At 40.3% G+C, this 27,380-nt stretch overlaps 1 protein-coding gene across 1 annotated transcript in view; it reads right to left on the bottom strand.

The window, feature by feature from the left end:
- ghrhrb (growth hormone releasing hormone receptor b) overlaps positions 1-27,380 on the bottom strand; it is a 57,677-nt gene that overhangs the window by 25,945 nt on the left and 4,352 nt on the right. The window contains exons 2-3 of the mRNA XM_079841720.1: positions 26,545-26,653; positions 3,146-3,253 (exon numbers count right to left, since the gene is read on the bottom strand). Coding sequence (XP_079697846.1) covers positions 3,146-3,253; positions 26,545-26,653 — 217 coding nt within the window. The remainder of the gene's footprint in view (positions 1-3,145; positions 3,254-26,544; positions 26,654-27,380) is intronic.

A 27,380-nucleotide genomic window follows, 5' to 3' on the forward strand; every position in this document is an offset into this window, starting at 1 on the left:
TGTTTAAGTTGTATAAATGCCCAGTCATCCATGATTCATCAATTCAGTGAGTGCAGTGTCCAATTACAGAGGGGTCACAGAGAAGTGAAACATTTTTTAGGCTCGTCATGCAATATCAACTCCTCGGCTAACATGAGGTCATTACTGATTTGTGAGAATATGATTTTACATGATTTAAAAAATAGGACTTTTTATTGAGAGAGCAATTACTACATGCACCTTAAATTAACCCAAAAATTAATAGTATCATTTAAATTACCTCAATGTAGTAGAAGAGAGCAGGAATAATCTAAACACATTTTGGTTTTTGCTCATTTATTCAGAAAACATTTGGCCTTCAAGTAAACTCCACACAGAAAGAACTCCTGACTCAGCCAGGGGTCAAACCAGGGACCTTCTTGCTGTGAGGAAACAGTGCTACCCACTGTTATTTTATAGAATTTACATTTATTTCTTTAGATAACTATGCTTTCAAAGATCCTAAATTAAGGATATGACACTAATATGATATGGACAAACTGCCCCACTCTAAAAAAAAAGTCTCGTAATCATTAGGGAACCTTTTTTAGTGCTATATAGCACCAATTTTGGTGCTTCAGTGGTTCTTCAGCGGTGCTATATAGCACCTTAGTCAAAGAACCGGTGAAGAACCTCTGAAGAACCGGTGAAGAACCGCTGAAGAACCACTGAAGCACCACTGAAGCACCAAAAATGGTGCTATATAGCACTAAAAAAGGTTCCCCTATGATTACGAGCCAAGAACTATTTTTGGTGCCATATAGAACCTTTTTTTTTTTAGAGTGTACAAGACAAATAAACTACATCATCTTGCTTTAAAAAAAAATTTAAAACTATAAATCAATACTTATAGTAACTTCAATAAGTTTGCGTGAGAAGTAATGCAGAAGAGGAAAGGACCACCACTTCTCACGCGAACTTCACCTTGCACTTCTTACATCACAACATCCCTCTCATGAACGCTTTCTTACACACACACACACATGCTGGGTTTGTATGGTTTAATTTTTAATTTTATAGTTCACAATCACTGCGTGTGGTTTTTTAAACATCAACCGAGCGGCAGCCATTCAATGTCATTATATGGACTCACAGATAAAATCTTTGTATTTATCTGAAGAAAGAAAATCACATAAATCAGAGATGGCATGAGGGTGAGTAAATGATGAGAGAATACAATTTTGTGGGGGGTGAACTATCCCTTTAAAAAGGTTTGCAAGAAATAAAGAAAAGTTTCATGAGGATTGATAGAAAGGATAGAAAATTAATAAAATAGCCTAAAATAAGCTCATATTTCTGTATGCATTTGCATTTAATTCATTTAGACTAAGCCTTAGTTAGCTCTGTAAGACTTGACATTACAGCTAAACTGTAACTTTCGGTCTCCTCACCTACACTTATCTCGGCCATTCTGAAGGCCTGCTAAGTGGGTGGTTCAGTGTTAGCTCGCCAATGGGATTTCTTTCCACCCGCTGTTTCTAGCATTACCATAAAGCAGAGTTCATCATGTACTGCAAGTCTCTCTCCCTGAAGCCACAGTGGGGGAAGACAGAGTAGTGAGGACCTGACCCGCTGATGCTTTCTGTGGTGGAGATGTCAGGCACTGGCCTAAGGGGATTGAAGAGATGGAACAACCAGCGCTAACAGCCACTGCTATAATGCCTGCTTTAACCCTCTTTGATTTTTAATATTTTTATTATTTCCTTGGCACATTTTCAGCAAGATTTGGAGCAGAGCAAAGTAGATATCTTCAGGTCCATTGTGTACTTATGTATTCACAGAGGTGTGTGGGGGGATGGAAAAACAGCATGATGCAGATAGCTGTTGTGTCATAAGTGTGTTGATTTTCTTAGCCTCCACATTGATTTCTTAAAAGCCCTGGAGTAGTTTTTCTGGGTTCATGATTTTTAAATGTTTTTCAATGCCAATTGTGTAACTCATTTCCTATGCTGCACTGAAAAATACTCAAATTTGTTATAGCCAAATGTACTAGTTTTTCCTTATGGTTTGGCTTAAACCTTAAATTTTGATCTTCAACTAGTCAGCTTGAGATCCTTTCCATCTAAACTGGTTATCTAGCAGTGAATGTTTTATGAGCAGTAGGATAACTATATTCATCGGCACAGTCACGCAGAGCCGAAGCACAACAAAAGCAATGTTCTTCCGCACAATGCATGCACAAAACAAAGGTAGTATGAGCTGTTAGCGAGCAATAGCATATATTAGCATGCTAAATGCTAAGCCTGGTCCTGTTATTTGCTTGTTATTTGCTTTTGGACAAACTGAACAAAACAGGTTTAAACTGGAAACCCTGATTTTCGATTAGATCATAAATAAATGTGTGTCCTTACAGATGCAACCAAATAAGATTTAAAAAAGTTAACTTTATTGTCCTCTGGTTAGCCCTGCCCACCATGAAATCTCATTTACATCAACAATCTTTAGATTGGTCGTGACTGTGTAAAGTTTTGTGTTCAGGATGGGAAAATTATGTCATCTTTTGACTGATTATAACCTCCAGCATGAAACATAAGTTAATAATTGTAATGTATAAAAAATTGGTAACAATTCCGTGAAGACAACTCTTAAAATCCATCATGAGTACAATTCGCTTGCTCACATGTTGCTAAGACATTGAGAAATAACTGTAATCTACTCAACCCGTGAAAACAAATACACTCAGTGTCCCTAAGCAACTATTAACAGAGTTTATGATATCCGGATATTCAGAGCTCTAGCTATGAATTTACAGAGCAATCATGATGTTTATTTGTGTATGTTTGCCTTGTCACTTTTATTGCCCTGGGTTGGTGTGTCAGTAAAGACTATTTTCTATGCTTGGGTGCACACAAGAGACCAACCAAAGGGTATGATCTGGCATGAAAAGTACATGATTTTTGGCAGTGGTTTAAAATTACATAGCTGTCTATGTATTTGTCAGACTTCTTAAGGTACTGATCATAATACACAGATAAAAAGCTCCAGCAATTCACCTAATCCTCGTCATTTTATTCAATACATTCAGAAATGAGCTTTGTTCATCCAAAATCTTTTCCTCATTGATATTTGATAACAGTAATACAAAATAATAATAATGAAAAGGCTGCCTGGGATAAGAGTAGCTTACCATGATTGGTTGCAAACAGCTGAGACACATCAGAACAGGAGACGTTGACTACCTGTCCAACTTCTGCCCTGTACCAGCACCAAAATGCATCCCAGTTGGTACGACACCCTGAGATACACAATAAATAAATAATTAATAAGCAGACATTACTATGTTTTGACAAATATGTTATCTCAAAATTGTGTTCTGGGGGATGGATGGATGTTTTGAAATGATGAAATTTTCTATTCCAAGTGCGCACATCTAAAGTGATCAACATGGTCTAAATGTAAAACAAATGACTTATTTAATGTATATATTTGCAGAAAATATGCATGAAATATGAAGGCAAATATTGTAAAAAAGTATCTTAAACATATATACTATAAATAATAATATAAGAAAAATGCTAAATATTTCTTAGCCAAAAAGTAATAGCAATAAATAACAGCAGTAATAGGCTATTATTAACAGCAAATGTTTTGTAAAAACAGAAAATAACAACATCATGTAAACATGCAGTAGTAGTACAGGTTTTTCCATTTAGCTATTTTATCCTGTTTCATGTTTGGCAAATGTGTTTGGACACCTCTGTTGCACTCGTGTCTCACGTCTTTAGCAGCATCTAACTCATTAAACAACATTCTAAAAATGCAGCGCTCAAGTTATTATATAAAATATAAATTATATTTATATAAAATTTGCTGACGTCTAATGTCTTTGCTTTCTTTTCCCCATTCCATTGCCGCGTCTTGTTTTTTCAAAGCAATATAGCATTCTGTGTGAACAGCTTGATATGTTCTACTTTCACGAGAGCAGTTCATCAGGCGCACCGTGATGTGATCGGATCATTTTCTTTTGTCATTTGTCAAACATGCACATTGGCTAACATTTTTATTCAAACGCGATTTCTCGATTTAAAAATTAATAAAATTGCGGCAAAACATTAAATTCGAATAATAAAAAAAAATCTGAAAAATCGTCCCGCCCTACTCCGAAGAGTCTTAAGTTTTTTTTTTTTGAGTCTTTAGTTTTATCATATTTTATAAAAGACAGATACCTTGTACTGATTCTTTATGAAAACAGCCGAACTCGTGGAGGCGTGCGGTGGGGGGAGTCACAAGAACACACACGATACATCATGCCATTATCCCAGGATAACTTTCAATTCACTATATGTTCGTGCGTGTTGTTTACATTATATGCGCTTACGATTGCCAACAAAACAGACATTTGATGCTGTTTCACTCACTGCCTGTGGTTTCGACTCATGACCAGGAACAAACAAACGCACTTGCAGAACTCTGTTGCTGCTCCGGGATACAAACTGCCTCCACTGTTTCCTTAACACTGGGTTATTTGGGAATCTGAACAAGGATATCTTCCTCTCAGAAACACACTTCTTTAGTGACATTGTTGATATCATGGTCTAAAAACAAAATGACAGCACTGCCGAAGGCTTCCGTTGATGCTCTCGCTCTGGTTGATGTGCACACATGCTCATTCGGGAGAAGTGCCCATACAAGGAATTCTGCCCTTTATGGCATCATACAGGGCCATACTCAAAAAACACTTTCCGAAAATTGTTTGAATCCTGAAGGAGTGTATTTGCCACAGAAATGCTCGGTCATTCGACCAACTCGTATTTTGAAATTTTGTCCATGTTTAGCATAAGAATCCAACTCTTGTGTAAATAAGTCAGAATGCATGAAAAAGTGTCAGACCCCCCCTTTAAGAGAACATTCTATTTGATCATTTTGCTAACATTAAGGGTGTCATGTCGCAGTCAAAGGAAGATGAAGAAGTGGATTCACTTAACAAGAAGAAGATAATCCAAAGGTTCAAAGTAAATGAAACAGCTAGCGCATAGACAACAACTGACAACTCCAAAAACAAACAGAGGGCCATATACAGGTGCTGGTCATATAATTAGAATATCATCAAAAAGTTGATTAATTTCACGAATTCCATTCAAAAAGTGAAACTTGTATATTATATTCATTCATTACACATAGACTGATATATTTCAAATGTTTATGTCTTTTAATTTTGATGATTATAACTGACAACTAAGGAAAATCCCAAATTCAGTATCTCAGAAAATTAGAATATTACTTAAGACCAATACAGAGAAAGGATTTTTTGAAATCTTGGCCAACTGAAAAGTATGAACATGAAAAGTATGAGCATGTCCAGCACTCAATACTTAGTTGGGGCTCGTTTTGCCTGAATTACTGCAGCAACGCGGCGTGGCATGGAGTTGATCAGTCTGTGGCACTGCTCAGGTGTTATGAGAGCCCAGGTTGCTCTGAAAGTGGCCTTCAGCTCTACTGCATATCGCATCTTGCCCTCCACAATAAGGTCATGCGAGTTTGCTGGCCAATTAAGAACAGGGATACCATGGTCCTTAAACCAGGTACTGGTTGCTTTGGCACTGTGTGCAGGTGCCAAGTCCTGTTGGAAAATTAAATCTGCATCTCCATAAAGTTGGTCAGCAGCAGGAAGCATGACGTGCTCTAAAACTTCCTGGTATACGGCTGCGTTGACCTTGGACCTCAGAAAACACAGTGGACCAACACCAGATGATGACATGGCACCCCAAACCATCACTGACTGTGGAAACTTTACACTGGACCTCAAGCAACGTGGAATGTGTGCCTCTCCTCTCTTCCTCCAGACTCTGGGACCCTGATTTCCAAAGGAAATGCAAAATTTACTTTCATCAGAGAACATAACTTTGGACCACTCAGCAGCAGTCCAGTCCTTTTTGTCTTCTGACGCTGTCTGTTGTTCAAGAGTGGCTTGACATCTCGCGCTCCGCCCCCCACTGCGGGTATAAACAGGAAGCGAGAGCAGCGCACTATTGTCATTCACTTCGGAGCCGAATGGCGTTGATGAACCACTGCTGATAACAAACTGCTGTTCTCACAGCAACTGTCGGTTTGGTGAGCGCGTTTGTCTCATCTCCTGTGTGCTGCCGCGGTCTTCCCCTGGGTGCTTCAGCACTGTTGAAAGAGCGTTTCCTCACAAAAGAGCAAAACGGGTGTGACACTGCATCTTTTTCAAGATGTCATTCCACCCGTGCGTTTCTGGATGCGGTTGTTTCCTGTCCTGATGGCCACGATCCCTCTCGCATAAACATGTTGAGACTGCGTTCGTGGGTGATCCGTGTTCTCTCAGGGGAAATGGATCATGTCGACGCGCTGTTCGTCTTGCCTTCCGCGTGAGGGTTTGAGTGTTCAGGGCGCCGTGTGCCGTCTATAGCTGCCGGGTGACAGCGCGGGTTGCCACGGCAACTCAGCGCGCGTCGCTCGGCGCAGCAGATGCGTGGTCGAGACTATGAAACCTCAAACGGGGTTGAGTCCCTTCGCTTATACCCCGATCTAGTTTCTTTTCTGGTGCACCAGAAAAGGGGCTACTTTGGCTGATAAGCCTGGGTGACCTGAGGTTTAGAGTGAGGCTTCCTCCGCCGAGTACATCTCCGTGGGCCCCCCACTCCTCTATCGCATCGCAAGCATGTTGAGACTGTGTTCGTGGGTGGTCTATGCTCTCTCATGAGAGCATAGCCACGTCAGCGCGTTGTTCATCTTGCCTTTTTCATAAGGGCTTGAGTGTTCAGCGCGTCGTGTGCCGTCTCACGGCCACGCCCACGCCCACTATCTCACATGCCTGCTGGTAGCTTACAGATGGGATTGCTGGTCCTTAAAAAAAAAAAAGGATCTAGCGTTTCATTTGGGGCTCTAGCAAAGGACAGATGTCAATTGCTGCATCGGAGAGAGGGCTGTTATATGTTGGAAATGGTGATGCTGAGATTCCCACTATAATAGTGCGCGCTCGTGCTGAATCAGATTCATACTTGACAGCAATGCTTTCCCAGGTGGCTGAGGCGTAGTGCAATGCGTAAATCGCCTTGTCCTCCCCTTGCCTTTTCCCGGATGTGCATTGGAAGGTTTTGGCATTGTGGGACTATTTGGTGCCAAAATATGGAACACCAAAAGGGCCATAATCTGTATAAAGTTTTCCTCTCTCTCACTACCCTCATGGGTGGGGTGGCAGTGCCACTGGCAGGCCACCTCCGCCCTAAAAAAAAAAAAAAAAAAAAGCTTAGGGCACGAGGGTAGTTCTGAGCCGAGGTTGAGCTGCGCACAGCGCTGGCCCTTGGCCAGACAATGTCCACCCTGGTCCAGAAACACCCTTGACCTGGATTTGGTCAGGAGCTGCTCTTCCCCCGGAGGAGGGCCGGGTGTAAAACCATTGGTAATTCTGTTCTGCCACTGGTGTTAAAAACAGCCAGTGATACCCAAATTCTTAAGAGCAGTTCCAATACCTCTGGGTCTCGGGAGTTCGGGAATGGCAGCATGTGACGCTACAAAGCCTTGCCGCTCTCATTCCCCTCCCCACAAGAGTCAGGGAGAAACTCATGCCCCATGCTCCCATGAGAGAGCATGGGGCACCTCAGCCGGTTGGAGTTTCAGGTCAAGGGAGAAAATAGCAAACTCTGCCCCACGCAGAGGATCTCTTTTCTCTGTACGGAGCTGGACTCGGTCGGTCTGACAGCGCGCCTCACCAAGGAGCGCATCCAGTCTGTGTTGAACTACTTGAACTCATTCAAACGCAGGACAGCGGTCCCGCTGAAACATTTTCAGAGGCTCCTGGGGCATTTGGCATCCGCAGCCGCAGTAACGCCGCTGGAATTGCTTCATATGAGACCGCTTCAACGCTGGCTACTCGGCCGAGTCCCGAGATGGGTGTGGCACAGCGGAACCCTCCGTGTCCAAGTGACGCCGAGATGCCGCCAAACCTTCAGCCCGTGGTCGGACCCTTCGTTTTTACGGGCAAGAGTGCCTCTAGAACAAGTGTCCAGGCATGCTGTAATCACCACGGTTGCTTCATCCACTGGCTGGGGTGCCACGTACAACGGGCTTGCAGTTTCGGGTCTGTGGACGGGGCCTCAACTGCAATGGCATATCAATTGCCAGGAGTTGTTAGCAGTTCGTCTTGCACTCAGCCGCTTCAAGGAGCCGCTCAGAGGCAAGCACGTTCTGGTCCATACGGGCAGCACGGCGGCCGTTGCGTACTTCAAAGAAAACAGGGTGGTCTACGCTCCCGTCGCATGTCACAACTCGCCCGCCGTCTCCTCCTCCTCTGGAGTCAGAAGCATCTGAGGTTGCTTCATGCCATTCACATTACGGGCCTGCTCAATCATGCAGCCGACGAGCTCTCATGACAGCCAGTGCTACCGGGAGAGTGGAGACTCCATCCCCAGGTGGTCCAGCTGATCTGCAGTCGCTTCGGGACCACACGGGTAGACCTGTTTGCCGCCCCGGACATGACCCACTGCCAGTTGTTTTATTCCCTGACCGAGGGGACCCTCGGCTCGGATGCTCTGGCACACAGCTGGCCCCGGGGCCTACGCAAATATGCGTTTTCCCCAGTGAGCCTTCTTGCACAGACACTGTGCAATGTCAGGGAGGATGAGGAGCAAGTCCTGTTGGTTGCCCTGTATTTGCCCAACCGGACTTGGTTCCCGGAACTAGTGCTCCTCGTGACAGCATCTCCTTGGCCCATTCCTTTGAGGAAGGACCTCCTGACTCAGATACAGGGCACCCTTTGGCACACGCGTCCAGACCTCTGGAAACTCAGATGTCTGGTCCCTGGACGGGACGCGGTGGTTCTAGGTGGCCTGCCACAGAATGTGGTAGACACCACCACTTCCGCTAGAGCTCCCTCTACGAGGCACCTGTACGCGTTGAAGTGGAACCTGTTCGTCGATTGGTGTTCTTCTCCTTCCTACAAGATGGGTTGGAGCGAAGGCTGTCTCCCTCCACCCTCAAAGTTTATGTTGCCGCAAACCATGACATGGTAGATGGTAAGTCTGTTGGGAAGCACGATCTGATCGTCAGGTTCCTGAGGGGGGCGAGGAGACTAAATCCACCTCGCCCTCCCTCTATACTCTCTTGGGACTTAACTCTGGTGCTCACAACATTACAGAGAGCGCCCTTTGAGCCTTTGCAGTCGGCAGAGTTGAAAATCCTGTCTCTAAAGACTACTCCTGACTGCATTGGCCTCTATCAAGAGGGTAGGGGACCTACAGGCATTTTCGGTCGACGGATCGTGCTTGGAGTTCGGGCCTGGTAACTCTCATGTAATCCTGAGACCCCGGCCTGGATATGTGCCCAAGGTTCCCACCACTCCCTTCCGGGACCAGGTGGTGAGCCTGCAAGCACTGCCTTCGGAGGAGGCAGACCCAGCCCTAGCTTTACTCTGTCCGGTCCGTGCCCTGCGGACTTACGTCAACAGAACGCAAAGCTTCAGGACCTTCAGAGCAGCTCTTCGTCTGTTACGGAGGACAGCAGAAGGGAAAGGCTGTCTCCAAGCAGAGGATGGCCCACTGGATAGTGGATATCGTATGAAACCCAAGACGTACCCTGCCCGCTCGGGTTAAGAGCCCACTCCACTAGGGGTGTTGCTTCTTCCTGGGCGTTGGCTCGTGGCGCCTCGCTGACAGATATTGTAGAGCTGTGGGCTGGGCAACACCTAACACGTTCGCTAGATTCTATAGCCTGTGTGTAGAGCCGGTAGCTTCCAGTGTGCTCGGTTCCCATAGTCAGTAACATCGGAGTGCCCGTTCTAGTGTCGGCTTGCTGCGCCATTCTCTTCCCCATGGAACGGATACGTGCGCTTATCTGCTCCAGTCGAGTTCCCCAAAGGATAGGCGAACCCTGTTGAGTCATCCACAACCCGCGGCAGTCGGATGTGGCGGAGCATCCGACGCCAGGTTTAACACTTGTATGCATTGGTGGAACTTGTGTTAGGCTGGGTTCCATATGTTGTAACCCCCACGGTGGTCCCATATGTGTATTCTTCCACGGTACAGCTCCCTACGGCGAGCTTGTGTCTTTCCCTCGGCAGAGCTCCTCTGCCGTCCCATTAAGGTGTTGTTCTCCTGCCGTAATTGGCCGGAGCCACCCCTGGGACTTCCGTATGTTGCACTGCCCAAGGCCAGTCCATACGTGTATTCTCCACATGTTAACTCCCTCCGGGCATGCTTCCCGACGTTATCCAATAGTCTGCTGAGTGGGTCTTGCAGAACAGCAGTGTGACTCTCCCTGAATGAGTTTTCCCGCCCGGAACAGACGGGGTCTGAGGGGCTCTTCTCTGGGCGCTGGAAGTGGTAGTAACTGTGGCGTTTTCCAGAGGGATCCCAATTCGTTGGTGACATCCGACGTACAGCGAACGTGACCGACTGAAAGATATTTCAAATGTTTATTTCTTTCAACTTTGATGATTATATCTGACAACTAAGGAAAACGTCTCGGTTACGTATGGTAACCCTCATTCCCTGAAGGAGAGAACTGAGACGTACGTCCCGTCGACACAGTTGCTGTACCATCACTGCATGACCGAGTAACTAGTTCGGCTCCTCAGTGAAAAACAATAGTGCGCTGCTCTCGCTTCCTGTTTATACCCGCAGTGCGGGGCAGAGCGCGAGATGCAAATCTCGCACGCCAATGGCCCATTGGCCTGTTCTCTGTATCTCGAAACTGATAGGGGCTCAAGTGATCCCAATTCGTCTGTGACGTCCGACGTACGTCTCCGTTCCCTCCTTCAGGGAACGAGGGTTACCATACGTAACCGAGACGTTTTCCTTAGTTGTCAGATATAATCATCAAAGTTAAAATAAATAAACATTTGAAATATATCAGTCTGTGTGTAATGAATGAATATAATATACAAGTTTCACTTTTTGAATGGAATTAGTGAAATAAATCAACTTTTTGATGATATTCTATTTATATGACCAGCACCTGTATACACAGGTATAAACAAGCAACTAAAGAAGACACAGGTAAACTAATGGTAACTATATGACTATAGCAACAAACGAGCACATATATAGGAACCAATAAAACAAACTCAAGGGAATTTACACAACACAGTTTCAACTAAAACACTTTATGCGTTTTGTCCCTTCATTTAAATGACAATGGCGTTTTAGGGGCCTGAAAACTCAAACTTTTGAAATACACCGTTATTGTAAACTACAAAAACGCAAATTTACATAAACGGTGACGTCATGTGCATACGTGTTACGAGTTCAGTCTATGGGCATGTAGTGTTACCTTACGAAGTGACATCGCCAACTACTGCCCTGGCCTAAATAATATAGTGTTTTAGTAATTTTCGGGGAAAAGCACAAGTAACTTTTCACAAATGCAATGGAAAAAACTCTGTTTTTAGTATGCAAGAATGGAAAGGCTTGCTATGCCAGAATTTCTGATTGAGGAACAAGGACTATCTGAGAAAATTGTTCATTTATAATTTAAATGCTTTTCCTTTTACCTGAATCTTCCCCCATCCTCCATCTCGAATTCACAAAATCTATATGGTTTAATGTCAATTCTCATTATACATGTTTGATATCGTTATAAAGGTCTCAGTGCGACTGGTACAAAGATCTCATCCCCACAGAAGTAAACCAAAAAATAATAAAAGGTTTTAAGAGTTTAGAGATATTTTGCAAATATTACGTTGGGTGTGGCTTCAGCCATTTGGTCTCTTGACAATACAGGCCTATGGATAGTGATAATGTAAATTCCCATTATTAACACGTTTCCATTTGAAAGAGATTTCTGTCTGGTCTGAGTACTTAAAGCGATGTGGCAGAAAGGTCAGGGGGCGATAACCAGTTCGGCCCGTAACGTTGAGTGTCCTCTAGATACTCAGCGTTATGTAATATTCAGAAGTCAGGTATGCATCTTTCACTCTTTACTTCAGAGTATTTGATGCTTTGTATGGATTATCTTTGAATTGATTATGTAATTGGCATTATACATACCTGACTGTTAATAAATGGTTATAAATCTATTCTGACCTACTCTGGAATTATTAACTATTTCTAGTAGATTATGAACGGCTATAATTTCAACAAAGGGTTAAACAAAATAATTAAATGTGTGATTAACTATTAAAAATAAATGACCAAACAACCAATTGGCATTCTAACCTAAATTCGAGATTATGATAAATGGAGTCAGATAAAGAAGAATTGGAATTTAAATCCTTTTGCCCAGCTGAAAAGACCGAATGCGCAGCGACCTTCACCCGCGATCGTTAGCCTCCATTGGAACGATTTTAGTGGGCCTTAAAGTACATCGTCTTATAAACATACCCTAAGTAGGCAGGAAACAAAAAATGGAAACGAATATCAAAGTAAGAGTCCTTGAAACAGAAGTCTAAACATGACAGTGGGACTGTTACTTTTGAATGTTCTCTGAACATTCTGAAACACGTAGTAACATTTAAAAAAACTACGTTAAATTAATGTCCAACTGAAATGTTTCAAGAAAAAAAGTCCCATATATAATGTATAAATAACCTTTCCAGGATTATGAGAATGTTCCCTGCTAGACAGACAGACAGACATAGGGCATAGACACTCTCTCACATAGAATTGCTAAAAAGGGTTAGATAAGCATCTCCACTGTTCATGGGTGAGCATCTGTCTGAGGAATCAAGAACAGTGGAAACCGAAGCTGAATAAACGAAGAAGACTCTGAGCATAATGAGAGCCACAGGGATCATATTTGGTCATAAATATGACTGCCACGTCTAAGCCACGGATCTTATTTCTACTGCTTGTAGATCTATATACTCAGTACATGTACACCAGTGTTATTGTTAACTAAAAGTAAAAATCATTAAAAATCGTTAATAGCAGAAAAAAAATTAGGAATGAAATGAACAAACATAATAAAATCACTAAAACTGAAATAAAAATAAATATTTTTAAAACGTGAATAACAAGACAAAAATCACATAAAATTACTCAAACTTAAACTAAAAATTTAAAAATAAATGTTTATTTAAATAATACTAAAATAACACTGACTTAGAGAGGTATTTAATTGAAGAGCAGATTTAAGCACATTGAAAATATAAATTCATCTGGAAAACTGTTATTGAGTAAACAATTCTGACAGAATGTTATTCAGAGAGAGAGACAGAGAGATAAGACTGATTGAGTGTGAAATGAATGTGAAACTCTCTGGCATACACAGACATTTATGGAATCGTCGGCTGGTCCCTACAGGAATGAGAAAGACTTTGAAGGCCTGATGCCACCTCATTAAATGTAAGCATTATCAAAGCACCACTGGAAAAAAGCTACACATTTATTTTTTATGGGCAGGCCATCTGACTGCCTGTGTTGTATCCGACAGGACAGTAGAGATTTATCAAATATGACTCATGAAATATAACATTTTGACTCACTTTTTGAGTACAGTTGTAAGATGATTGTTAAGTGCATGAAGCACATAAGCACAAAAAACACATTCTTTAATATAGATTCTGCGGTTTCAGAAGGTTCTGGGTATCTATACTGTATATCTGAAGCTCCAACAGGTACAGATTGGATACATCAATGTCATCTCGCATTATTTTGACTCTAAATCTGCATTATACTGTATTGATCCTTATATAAATATGACATTTTCGCTGACTTTACCTTTAAGACGATTCATCGCTATTGATCAGAAATCCTTCCGTTTTTTTCAGTATTAATTTGACCAGATTGAACAAAAGGACATTAAAACTATTCTAATGATTCAAGTATGCTTGTTCACTGCAAGTTGAAGATAGATATTACAGTTACACTTTTATTGTTATGATCACTTTGATCATAAGTATTATGAAATCAACAAGTATTCTAAATTGTCTTTAAGAGCTTGAAAGAATGATATTAGCAATGACCAGTCACCAGTCATAGAAGTAATATTTAAATACGAATGATAAATCAAGGAGAAGGATGTGATCTTTGGAGAAATATACCACAACAGGATCACTGAACCGATCACTCACTAGCCTTAACATCAATCAGCAGAATGATTTTTGGTATTTTATAACATGCAGCCTAATACCCATTTTATTTTTACCATATATGCCTCTCCCAGTGATGATGGCAAGGAGGAAAGGGCAAGAGATGCATTGTGTGTAATGTGGTGTGTAAATACCAAGGGCAAGATGTAATAACCATCCAATGTAATTGTAAATTCAGTGAGGGGCTCCTCTTTCATTTCCTGTTGATCTTGACATGCTATAAATACTATAATTTTAATGTATTTTTTTTATATAAGAGAAATGTCTTAAATGATTGCATAATACTGTCATATTTTAATGGTTTATTAAAAAAAATTCTAGTGATAAAGTAAGTTTCAGGTTGCATATGCCACCCAGTTCCCTGAGAAGGGGAGTTGACGCAATGGAGAACGGCATCAGCATAACCCGTGTATAGAGCACATGTAACCGCACACGAATATTCATTGGCGACAACAGTCCATGACGCCACAAGTGGAGCGCCTGTGAGTATAAGGGTGCTTTCACACTAGCACTTTTGGTGCGCACCCGGGTTCGATTGACGTCAGAGTTCGGTTGGTTTGGATGATGTGAACGCTGTCTTCCGAACTCGGGTGCCGCTTAGGTAAGCCCTAGGAATGGCAAGGAGATGCAGCATCTTGTTCCTTTTTTCAGGGATCTGGGTTGCATACACAACCTGAGATATTCCCTTTTGAAATGGAACTTCAATGCTGCATCATGGAGTTGACATTATGGGGAACCAATACCCACTACACCATGCTGAGGGAATGCCTGCCTCACTAAACTGCACAAACATAGTGGACATAGCATACATTGGCACTACGGATTACTTAACTGGAGTCAGAAGCATGTCAACCCCATAGGTGCATCCCATGTGAGTCATAGGCTGTTAGGGAGCAGAGGAAGTCTTGTGAGTTGCCAATAAACTTCCTCTACTTATTAGCATTGTCGAATCAGGCCATTGTAGCACCAGTCAAAGAGGAGTGATATCCCTACTTGAAGATCCAACAATAGTTGGGGAGGAGGGAAGTAAACAAAGGGGGAATCTATACAGCCCTACATAACTCCATTCACCTTGCATCAACCCTAAAGGGGTACCTACAGTACCAAGCAACCCATTCACAGGAGAGCATAATTCTACTTTTGACCTTAGGATAGGGGAGAATATAGCTCAACCTAGGAAAAAGATACTTTTAGCATATCAGAATGAAGCACAATAGATTCCAGAGACAAACAACCTCTGCCCACAGCCACTGATCAATGCACCTGTCAAGTTGTAGTTTGTAAGATGTCTTCCTACAAACATGGGCGTCACAAAGCCCTTTTTAGGGGGGTTTCAGCTCCCTAAACTTCTGTCCAGCCCCGCTAAAAAATGTGTGATTAATTTTTATAACATATGAAACTGGCGGGAGGCTTCGGCTTCGTCCTGTCTTTTAATCAGCATGTTCTTCAATCCGTAGTGGCGCCGAGCATAGCACACGTCTGAAACAGAGGTGTGTGCGTTGATCTGAGCCTCATTGGTCTGTCACCGCTCGTCAATGTCAAAATATTTGAGAAAACCAATCAAATCAGAGTAGGCGGACTTTATGTACTCACAGCTGCTGCTGAGGCTGAGTGCGAATTTTAGCAGCAGGACTCAATGTCAAGTGCAAGATATGTAAGTAGCTAAACTACACATTTCATATTTGACAGCTGCTTCTTTAAGTCAGAAATGTTAAACAAATGACAAAAATATTCAGGCAAATTAATAAACTTTTGTCTAATTTCGCCATTTTGAATTGAAATAGGCCTATGTAATGTCATTTATAATATAATTAACAAACAAGAAATATTGACAAAGCCGTTTTCTTCAGATTAGTCATAAGATTAATAGTAATGAATGTGTGAATATTGTAAATGTATATAATTCCTTTTGTAGCATTCAGTAAATAAAAAGCTCAGCTTTTTTCAGCCTGTATTGGGCATAGTAGGCCTAATGAATGTGTGCATTTTGTGAATTAATTTAATAAATTTAGTTAACTAGCTTTCCTGGTAGCCTTCAGTAAATGAACATGTCTACTTTATGTCTAATTATTCATAAAACATAAATATCAGTTAAACATATGTTTTACTGTCTTCACTGACGAAAATGGAAAAACTTAATCAGTCATATCTGCCCACTGACATGGTTTTCAAGCTATTGTTATCTATTTTTTTGGCGTTCAGAACATCTTAAAATGGATATACACTCACCTAAAGGATTATTAGGAACACCTGTTCAATTTCTCATTAATGCAATTATCTAATCAACCAATCACATGGCAGTTGCTTCAATGCATTTAGGGGTGTGGTCCTGGTCAAGACAATCTCCTGAACTCCAAACTGAATGTCAGAATGGGAAAGAAAGGTGATTTAAGCAATTTTGAGCGTGGCATGGTTGTTGGTGCCAGACGGGCCGGTCTGAGTATTTCACAATCTGCTCAGTTACTGGAATTTTCACGCACAACCATTTCTAAGGTTTACAAAGAATGGTGTGAAAAGGGAAAAACATCCAGTATGCGGCAGTCCTGTGGGCGAAAATGCCTTGTTGATGCTAGAGGTCAGAGGAGAATGGGCCGACTGATTCGAGTTGATAGAAGAGCAACTTTGACTGAAATAACCACTCGTTACAACCGAGGTATGCAGCAAAGCATTTGTGATGCCACAACACGCACAACCTTGAGGCGGATGGGCTACAACCGCAGAAGACCCCACCGGGTACCACTCATCTCCACTACAAATAGGAAAAAGAGGCTATAATTTGCACGAGCACACCAAAATTCAGACAGTTGAAGACTGGAAAAATGTTGCCTGGGCTGATGAGTCTCGCTTTCTGTTGAGACATTCAGATGGTAGAGTCAGAATTTGGCGTAAACAGAATAAGAACATGGATCCATCATGCCTTGTTACCACTGTGCAGGCTGGTGGTGGTGGTGTAATGGTGTGGGGGATGTTTTCTTGGCACACTTAAGGCCCCTTAGTGCAAATTGGGCATCGTTTAAATGTCACGGCCTGCCTGAGCATTGTTTCTGACCATGTCCATCCCTTTATGACTACCATGTACCCATCCTCTGATGGCTACTTCCAGCAGGATAATGCACCATGTCACAAAGCTCGAATCATTTCAAATTGGTTTCTTGAACATGACAATGAGTTCACTGTACTAAAATGGCCCCCACAGTCACCAGATCTCAACCCAATAGAGCATTTTGGGATGTGGTGGAACGGGAGCTTCGGGCCCTGGATGTGCATCCCACAAATCTCCATCAACTGCAAGATGCTATCCTTTCAATATGGGCCAAAGAATGCTTTCAGCACCTTGTTGAATCAATGACACGTAGAATTAAGGCAGTTCTGAAGGCGAAAGGGGGTCAAACACAGTATTAGTATGGTGTTCCTAATAATCCTTTAGGTGAGTGTATGTAGATTATGGAAATCAAAATTTTCTTAACACCCATGGGGTTGAACCCCCCTGACTACCTCACATTTGGGATCTATGATTATAAACCTGCCTACATTGTATGATTAAGGGATGTACAATATGGTCATGCAGAATAAGGCATTAATATTTGCTTTATAAGTAATAATAAACAGCCAATATCCTAATATGCATACTAATAAGCTACTAGTTAATAGTGAGAATTGGACCCTAAACTAAAGTGTTACCAAATTTTTTTATACCCTCACTGGGGGCTGAGCCCCCCTAAAATGAAAATCCTAGAATCGCCCCTGCCTACAAAGAAGATATCCTTCCTTTCTTTCCCTGAAAACGTGCCAGCATGCATAAGTAATCAAGCACTGCTTAGCCCGCAATATGAAACAAGCAAAGGAAAGAATGGTTTTCAGATTTTTTTCTTTTAACCAGAAACCAAAATCCTTTGCCAATTCAGTACTACGAGGTGCAATAACCAGACTTTTATCTCACAAGAATAAGTCAAGTGAGAGTGGAGCTTCCTCACCACAACTCATGAGTGCATTAACCCCTTCGAAAGCTGAATGCACTAGCTCAGTTGTCAAGGTGGGAGCCTTCACAGAGGATGCAGCACCACGGGTAAGACAGGGATCTCAAGCAAGGGCAGAGTTCTCCACTTCTAATGCATTACACAAAGCACATTCAACTCCCAGTGGCAGTGGCCACTGAATTTTCTTCCCTCTGAATAGAGTTCAGAGTGTAAACAGACTATGGACAGAACGCAGCAGAGAGGGAGACAATTTATATTCAGCGGGAAAAAACATTAATTTAGCTGAAATATCTGCTGTTGGACGCTAATTCTAGGATTAAAGGTCAACATATAATTCAAGTATTTTATGAGAGTAGTAACTGTAAAGGGATAACAGCATGTAATTGAATATAAATGTAAGACGTTTCTTATAGCCTATTTACAGGATAAAGAAATAACAGTAACAGGTTAATTTGTCCAAGGCTAATGTGTGTGTGTTCCTGCAGAACATTCCTCTAATCTGGTAACACTGAGTTTGTTTTTTTTGTTTTTCATTAATATAATTTTACTGTAGGGATTTAAAGCTGGTTCTGTATAGAACCTTTTCTTCCAAGAGTGTAGAAAATTGAGTTAAGAGGTCTGAATTATTTTTTATCAGCATCTCAAACATTTTCTTGGTATAATTTTTTTCATTATTTTTATTCTGTTTTATTTTCTATAGACAGTCATTTCATACAGGGGAACATATTGTACTAAACACCCACCTGACACTTAAGTTGAGCCCTGCCCTGCCTCTTTCTTCTCTAACTTAGTGTCAAGACCAGTCCACTCTTTAATACATCAAAAGAGGGACATGGCGCCTCCCCTCCTCCCCTCTGTAAGCTCAGTGTTAATTAAAGTCTATGTAGAGCAGGAAGCAGAGCAATGTGGGTTCCTATTAAGAACTCACTTACAGCACTTAGGACAGCACTTACACCTGCACTGATTCCGTTACTGACTTCTAAAAACCTGTCAATATGTCTGAACCACCCGCCAATGCTCTACAAACTTAGTCAAGATAAACGAGATGCCCATACTAGCATATCAGCCCAGGGAGGTTAAATACCTGGAGAAAGCCATCCATTTGTATTCAAATTCATCTCATTGTGATCAGTTCTGCACCCAGCTTGTTTTGAGCCAATCGCCGGAGCCATAGATTTGATTAATTACACTGCCGCAGGAAATTACGTAATCACAACGCTAATTGGCTGATGGCCTCTAAAGCAAATTGCATACTTTTAAAATAGTATAAAAGCTAATATTAATATTATATAAAATGTATACAATTTTTCAAATTCCTATACAGTATGTGTTTGTTTAAATCATTAAATCATTTATTTCTTTAGAATAAACAGATACTTTTGAATTACCATCAATGGAAAATATGTTTTTTTTAACCACTTAAAGTCTGCAGACCCTGTACAAGGTTCAGAATGACATCATCATGTATATACTTTCAATTTTAATTGTTTGTGGAGGAGCTCTGACCTCATATGTGGTACCATTTGAAAGCTTAGAGTCTACTTTCTGGGAGATATGCATCACTTTGGCATTTGTTTTACACAAAGTAAAGTATTTACACTAGATTACTCTGGTACCACTTCCGCCTGTATTTGGCCCACCCAATTTGAAAAGCTTCCCATACACACATACAGTGGTCTAAGTTCAAAATGTTGGTGTCATTTTACAGGAAACCCTTTGAAGTTACATAAAACACTGCTAAAAGTGATAAACAAATATAGGTTGTCTGAGCTGTAATAACCCCATTTTTTTTGTTTGTTATAAATTCATTTTTGAAAGTGTGTAACTCAGGCCCTGTGAGCTCTAGCACCCTTCAGACAGTTTGGGCTGTTTCCAGCGTATTCAATTAATTTAATGACACTGGGATATTGCATTTATACAACTGGATATGGGGGGGGGGGGGGTCCACCCTTCAGACCCATTTGAATAAATCTTGCATACAACATGACAAAATTCTTTTTTCCACTATTTTCCGGAATTTAGTGTAAACAGCCCAAACTGTCTGCAGGGTGCTAGAGCACACAGGGCCTGAGTTACACACTTGCAAAACTTAATTTATAAATAAAAAGAATAAAAAAGCATCTCTTTTTTGGGGGGGGGGGGGGGGGGGGGTTATTACAGCTTAGACAACATATACTTACATGTTTATCACTTTTAGCAGTGTTTTATGTAACTTCAAAGGGTTTTCTGTAAAATGACACCAACATTTTGAACCTAGATCACTGTATGTGTGTATGGGAAGCTTTTCAATTTGGGTAGGCCAAATCCAGGCGGAAATCCCAAAAATGGTCCCAGATCTTAAGAGGTTAAAACATAACAGCATCAACTCCACACTACACAGCGTCAACATTTTGAAAGGGAACTAAATCCATAAAATGATCCCCTGATGGGAACCCTAAAAAGATATGTATTTTTTTATTTACAACAGTTCCTTCTGGTCCTCAAGGACTGGCTCAGAGGTGTTTCCAGCCATGCGCTATTATACCTGTATCACCACGGGAACCATTCACCATTTGTATTACCCTGCTTGCAGCATTTCTCACAGCGAGTATCATGGCGGAGGAGCAAACCCACTATAATTTGAAAAATAATAAGAGTATTTTTAGGTGAAAATATAGTTGTTTAAACTTCAAATATTAGTTGTTGTTTTCTTTATTGACAGGGTATCGTTTTAGTGAATCCATAATGATTTCCATTTAAATTGTTTATATTATGTTTGCTCCACTAACTTAAATTAAGAAAGGAATTGATCTCATCGACATTAGTCATTCCTACAGAGGCTGCTTTTTTATTTGTTCACTTTTATTTGCAAGTATGAGACAGCTCCTAAGTCACGTATACTTTGCCAAATGGAGTCTCTTGAGAAACTGGACGATACACAGTTGAATTTTTTGAAAATCATTTTGTTGCATTAAAATGATAAGATCCTCTTTATAGACAGTTTGTGGTAGTGAAAATTACTGGAAAGACATTCATTATGCAGGCACATCGGTTTTCAGAGCAATTCAGAATCTCTTATATGAGACTATATGCTAAATATAGTTGAAATGCCAACAGAGACAAATGATAATGAAATTCTGCTTGAAGTCACCACAATTACTCTGAGCATACAAATGCAGCATGTAGCTTATATTAGGATTTATAATGGTTTAGCACTACTTTAGTTACTCCTGTCAGTCACAAATCCTTCCAGACCATGGATCCACTCAGCTAGAAAGAGTTTTATTTACATACAATAGAAGGCTGTGTCCAGTGGGTTTACAGTGTTTATATTTAATAAACAAATATAAATATTAAATCACCATTGAATATTCATGTGCCTCAGCTTTCCAGCTGTTGTGATGTGTGTGTTTAGTTAAGAGAATTTGGGCGTCCAACACTGTTAGACATTTATAAGAGATTTTACAGTAACTTACTGGCAACACTGTTGCCAGTAAGTTACTGTATTTGAGATTTACAGTACAAGAACCGCATTTCAGTTTACAGTAACTGCATGTTACTGTAATTTTGTAATACAGTACCGTTACTGTAAACCTTGTTAACAGTGCATTAATCCTAATCCTATTCAATCATTAATACTTACTGAATTACATTAATTCTTACATTAATCTATCCTACAGAAGTAATCCAAACAGACAATTATTATGAAATATAAAATTCTTTATTTAAAACATTTTAAGTGCTTTAACTTAAACATTTAAATGTGTGGAAAAAGTTCACTTTAAAACATCCTCGAATCAAATCTTATTTTCAGAAAATTATGTATAAAAGTAATCAGATTGCATTCAATATCACTTATTATTTAAATTTACATTTATGCATTTGGCAGACGACTTGCATTGCATTCAAGATACACATTTTACATTTTGTCAGTTCTTGCTTTCCCTGGGAATTGAACCCATGACCTTGCTAGCACCACACACTATTGTTTGAGCTACAATTTTAAAAACTCTGCAGAAAATAGTTGGTAGAATACTGTAAATAGTTGGTTGAAGAATACTGTAACTTTGGTGCAAAATACACATATACATGAATAAAATATAAACAAAGAGCAAATTAATTCTGAAACAAGTTATCACAACACAACACAACACAAACACAAGTTTCATGTCTGTACCGATCTGTGCCATCTTCCACATTGGATGATTTCAAACAGGAACCAGGATTCTGCTCCATTATGGCAAGAAGTCCCTCTAGATAAGAATGATATGAAGTTAGTCATACAATTTGAGTAAACACAAACTTTTTACACTGTTGGAATTTAATAAAAAATAATAATCCCATTACAATTCATCATAATGGTAAAATACTATTTTATAGACAGTTAACACTTTGAGGTACACCTAGCTCAACGTATGCTGTCTAGTCTAATCCAGTCCTGCAATGCCTTCATGAAGATGTGAAATGAAATGTTCAGTTTTTGTTTTAGCTGGTGATTCAATGTAATGAATATTTTGAAGAATGTACTTTGTAGTGATGCTGAACCTGATTGCATATTAGAGAGGTGTCTGTTATTTAGCTTAACAAAACTGATATTGAGTAAAAAACTAAAGAAAACTGTTAGTACATAATAGTAGCAGCAGCACAAACTATATGCTCCAAAAAAGTAATATTACTGAATCACCTCAACATGATTTCACAAACTATTTAATCAAAAACAACAATGTAACCTTTTATTGCAGGATGGATTACATGTATACTGCATTAGCTTTAGTAAGGTATCCTCAAACTTAATGCTGCATTCACACGGGACGCTTCTCATTTACTTTGAATGGTTGACGTCATGCGTTGCTAAACTGAATTGTGGGTTCCGTCGCGTCGCTTCACTCACGTTGCAAGCGGCAGAAGTTGAAAGGTGTGTTGGACATCAGCTGTGGCTGGATGCAACCAATCGGCGAGAGTAGCCGCGTGCAGGCGAGGAGGAGCTGCAAACACAGACGTGAAGTCGGACACTTTCTGCTTCCCGCAGTGATGCTCGCGCGGTGTTTGCACACTTTATCAGCTGAAGTGAAATAAATGCAATATTTGTCAATACACAGATGTTTCAGAGACATTTTTTGTCATGTAATACTTTATGCACTGATTAATACAGCGTGTGTTTGTACAAGAATAAAGTTAACATACAAGCCTAAACTATCAATGAAGTGGGGGTCTACATTTTTCATTTATTTTATTTTGATAAACATGACAATATAACATCGCAACTACATGAAAAGAGGTTTAACTGTTATAAAAAAGAGATTTGTGCACATTAGAGGAACTGAAGGTTTTAGAATAAACACGAAACACATGTGATCGCTGTCATGCGGAGAATCTGGCCAATCGTGGAACAGCTGTGTCCTCATCAAAGTCTGTGCAGTCGCTCTGGAGAAACTGCACCGGCTGTATTAGCCGACTGCTCTCGAATCGCTCTCGCGGTGCTTTGATGCCATACGTCACTGTCACGTGGCGTCGGCGCTGTGTCAGGTCAGACAAAATTTCTAACCGGCATGACGCCCTGTGTGAATGCAGCGTAAGTGTCTGTGTACATTACATATCCTATTAAAAAAGTGTCTCACCTAGTCCAAGTTTTTCCATTCAAACTCCATTAGGTGGCGAAGGAAGGATGACACTCTGTTGTTGATTACAGTTGTCTTCCTGTTCACAACTTCCCCGGTCTTCCGACTCACTCCGGTTTAGGTGGTGCATCTTGTTCCCACCTCTGGGTTTTTCCTCACGAAAAAAACTTAAAGCAAGAGAAAATTAAGAGAATAAAGATATTTTAAATTTCATCACCCTTAGTGCCTTTGCTTTAAATGTTTTTGGTAACACTTTAGAATAATGGTCTGTCATTAAAGGGATAGTTCACAAAAAAAAAAAAAAGTAAATTCTGTCATTTACTCGCCCTGTAGTTCTAAACCTTTTAAAGAATGTTTGTAACCAGATAATTTTGAGGCACCATTCACTTCCATAGTAGGAAAAAATTACTATAGAAGTGAATGGTGCCTCAATCTGTTAGGTTACAAACATTCTTCATCTTCTTTTGTGTTCAGAAATGTATTCAGGTTTGCACTTGAGCAACATTATTCTAAAGTTTTGCCATGTTTTTTTCATAAATTATATTTCATCTGCCAAAATCATCCAAAAATTGTCCAGGACTGCTTAAATTCCAGAAAATAAAATTATAATCTGTCAGTCCTGGACAAACACAGTTTTGGATTATTTTAGTATAATATAATTTATGAAAAAAAAACATGGTACATGGCTAGTTACAGCTAAAAAGAGGTGGAAAAACTAAATAATTTTGTGATTCAGTTAAACAGACCCGACTAAAACATACAAGAAAAACTTTGAATTATCAGTAATATGTGGAGAAACAAAGAGGAGTAACGTTACTTACCGTTGTATGAGTTCCAGTGTCGCACAGCACAAGCAGGCTCCTGGTATTCTTATCTAAAATGTTAAATAAATAATGTCAATCCAAATGTAAACTTTGCTTGTTAACGACATTATTTTTTGCAACTAGTGGCCAACGTTAATTTACTAACTAACGTCGTCCTAATGTACGCTTAATATGCTCGATAAACAAAATCTTCATTGTATTGGTAAAGTTAATTCAATAAACTCACTAACGTTAAGTCTTTTTAAAAATAAAACGTTAGGTTTATGTTACCTCAGTTTTAGTACCAAAGCTGAAGCAAATGATAACCTAACGTTATGTAAAGTATGTTGTCCGGGCCGTGAGCTCTCTCCTCGGGCAGTAACGTTACACACGACGCTGGCTGCACTGGTTCTTAATCTAATTCAATAAACTCATTTTTTTTTTTAAGAAAACGTTAGGTTTACCTCAGTTTTTAGCAGCAAAGTTTAAGCAAATGATAACCTAACGTTATAAAGTATGTAGTCCGGGCCGTGAGCTCTCTCCTCGGGCAGTAACGTTACACACGACGCTGGCTGCACTGGTTCCTAATCTAATTCAATATACTCATTTTTTTTAAAGAAAACGTTAGGTTTACCTCAGTTTTAGCAGCAAAGTTTAAGCAAATGATAACCTAACGTTATGTAAAGTATGTTGTCCGGACTGTGAGCTCTCTCCTCGGGCAAAACTTACAACGCTGCACCGGTTCCTAATCTAATTCAATAAATTCATAAAACGTTAGGTTTACCTCAGTTTTTAGCACCAATGCTGACAAGCTAAAATTGGGGTGCAGACAACCGCGGATAGTACAAATCACACTTACCTTGCTTGTTTGCCGTTCTCACGGGGGATGAAAAAATCTTCGCAGGGTGTCCGGACACAGCTCATATGTTCTCTGGAACCGTGAGCTCTCTCCTCGGGTGAAACTTTCAACGCTGCACTGATGGTTCCTAATATAAATCTCAAGCAAATCCTGTCGATCCCAATTGTGCCAAATAGGCCGTTGTGGTAAATACAGTATTATACTTTATTTTTTAAAAATACAGGAAATCACTGTATTTGGTGTTTGACGTCATAGAAAATACCCATGATGCAACGGGAATTACAGTTATTTACTGTAAAGAGAATTTACAGTATTATACTGGGTGATATATAGTAAATAACTGTACAAATTACAGAAATGTCTAACAGTGAAACTAGTCTATAGAAATAATGTCATTATTTTCCTAAGGGTGGTACAGACGACAGGTTTTGGTGCAGTGAGTCGGAGCTAAAGAATCACAAGCAAACACACACACACACACACACACACACACACACACACACACATCATGGCATTATCCCTGGATAACTTTCAATTCACTATATGTTCGTGTTGTTTAGATTATATGCATAACATGGACAGACATTTGGTGCAGTTTCACTCACTGCCTGCAGTTTCGACTCATGAACGGGAACAAACACACACTTGAGGAACTCCGAAAACACAAACTGCATCTACGGTTTACTTAACACTGGGTTATTTGGGAAGCTGAACAAGGTTATCTTTCCCTCACAACGGTAAAACTACATGCTGGCAAATTAAAAGAGTTTGGTAAAATGACAAAACAAATGAGTATGTTTATCCATGAAGTACAAAAATGACAAAGGTGACTAGTTAGGAAAAGACAAAAACTCAATACCACTGAAAAAAAAGTAAGCCTCTATCTAAAAGTATTGCACATGATCCATCGCAAAACCTCAGTGAAGAGATGCTTAATGCTTAAAATATGATTCGTTATCCTTTGATCTCTGACAACGGAAGTACAATGAAAGAAGTTGTATTGATCTGCACCCTTCATCAGCAGCCAGAATCGAACCGCTTCTGTTTGAGTAAATGCCTGTAATCTCCTAAATCTCTACACTTGATTGCATCCTATAATTACCTTGCCTAACCTGACCTATATATGAAAGTGTGATACTTAAAATTGTAAACCTAGTTTTCAGCATGCCATCCGATCAGAAACACTGAGAATCTTTTGAATCATGTTCACCTCAAAAAGTGTCATTACCAATCAGCAAATGGGTAGACATTAAGGACAGAAAGAGATAGTAAGGATTGAAGTAGTTCAGATGGGTGAGCTCACCAGTGGTATTGTTTCTGTTGCGGGCCTCTTGTCTTTTTGTGTGAATGCATTGCTCTTGAGCCTTCATATGCTCAGCCACCAGAGCACATGCTGGATGAATCGTTTCCACCTGTGAATGATGATTAAAAAAATGTGTGAGGCAAATGAAATTAAAAAGTGCAGCACATACTAAGAAAATGCATAAACATGCTGAGCCCATTATGGAAAGATGGTGAAAGAGCAATTTCACAATTTTAGTCACTTGCCATTAAGTCAAATTGACAATGAAATCAGGAAGAATTGTTAATTTTTTCAAGAATTATTTGCTAACAGCTTGGACACATGTTTAACTCCATTTGTGTTCCACAGAAGAAAGCTCACATGCATTTGAAAAGACAAAAGGAGAATAGATATTTTGGGGGGTTAAAAGATTCAAAATACATTGTATATCTATTTATCAGACTGAGCCTTAGGAACATCTTGTCAATAAGCCCCAGCCACGCACCAAAATTAGTCTGCACAATTTCATTATCTCTGAAGCAGCCGTTGAACCCATTTGAGCATCTCTTGCCATCATTTACTACAATTAAATGCATTAGAGATAGAGAGATAAATAAAGAGAGAATAACTAGTATATAACAAGATGTGTGGGATGTTGTCTCATCGACAACATAAAAAGGAAAAGTTGCTTCTGTTTCACCTCTTTGCTGCATAAAAAGACCTGTAATGGCCACCCACTTATTCCTGAGAGGAATGAGAGAGAGTCAGAGGTGGGTGAATGCTAATGATCCGATTAAGCCTGAGGTTACGGTGGAATGAGCAGTAGAAACAGATTCAGGAGTTCCTGAAACAGACCT

The sequence above is a fragment of the Gobio gobio genome, assembly GCF_949357685.1.
Source record: "Gobio gobio genome assembly, chromosome: 17".
Lineage (NCBI taxonomy): Eukaryota > Metazoa > Chordata > Actinopteri > Cypriniformes > Gobionidae > Gobio > Gobio gobio.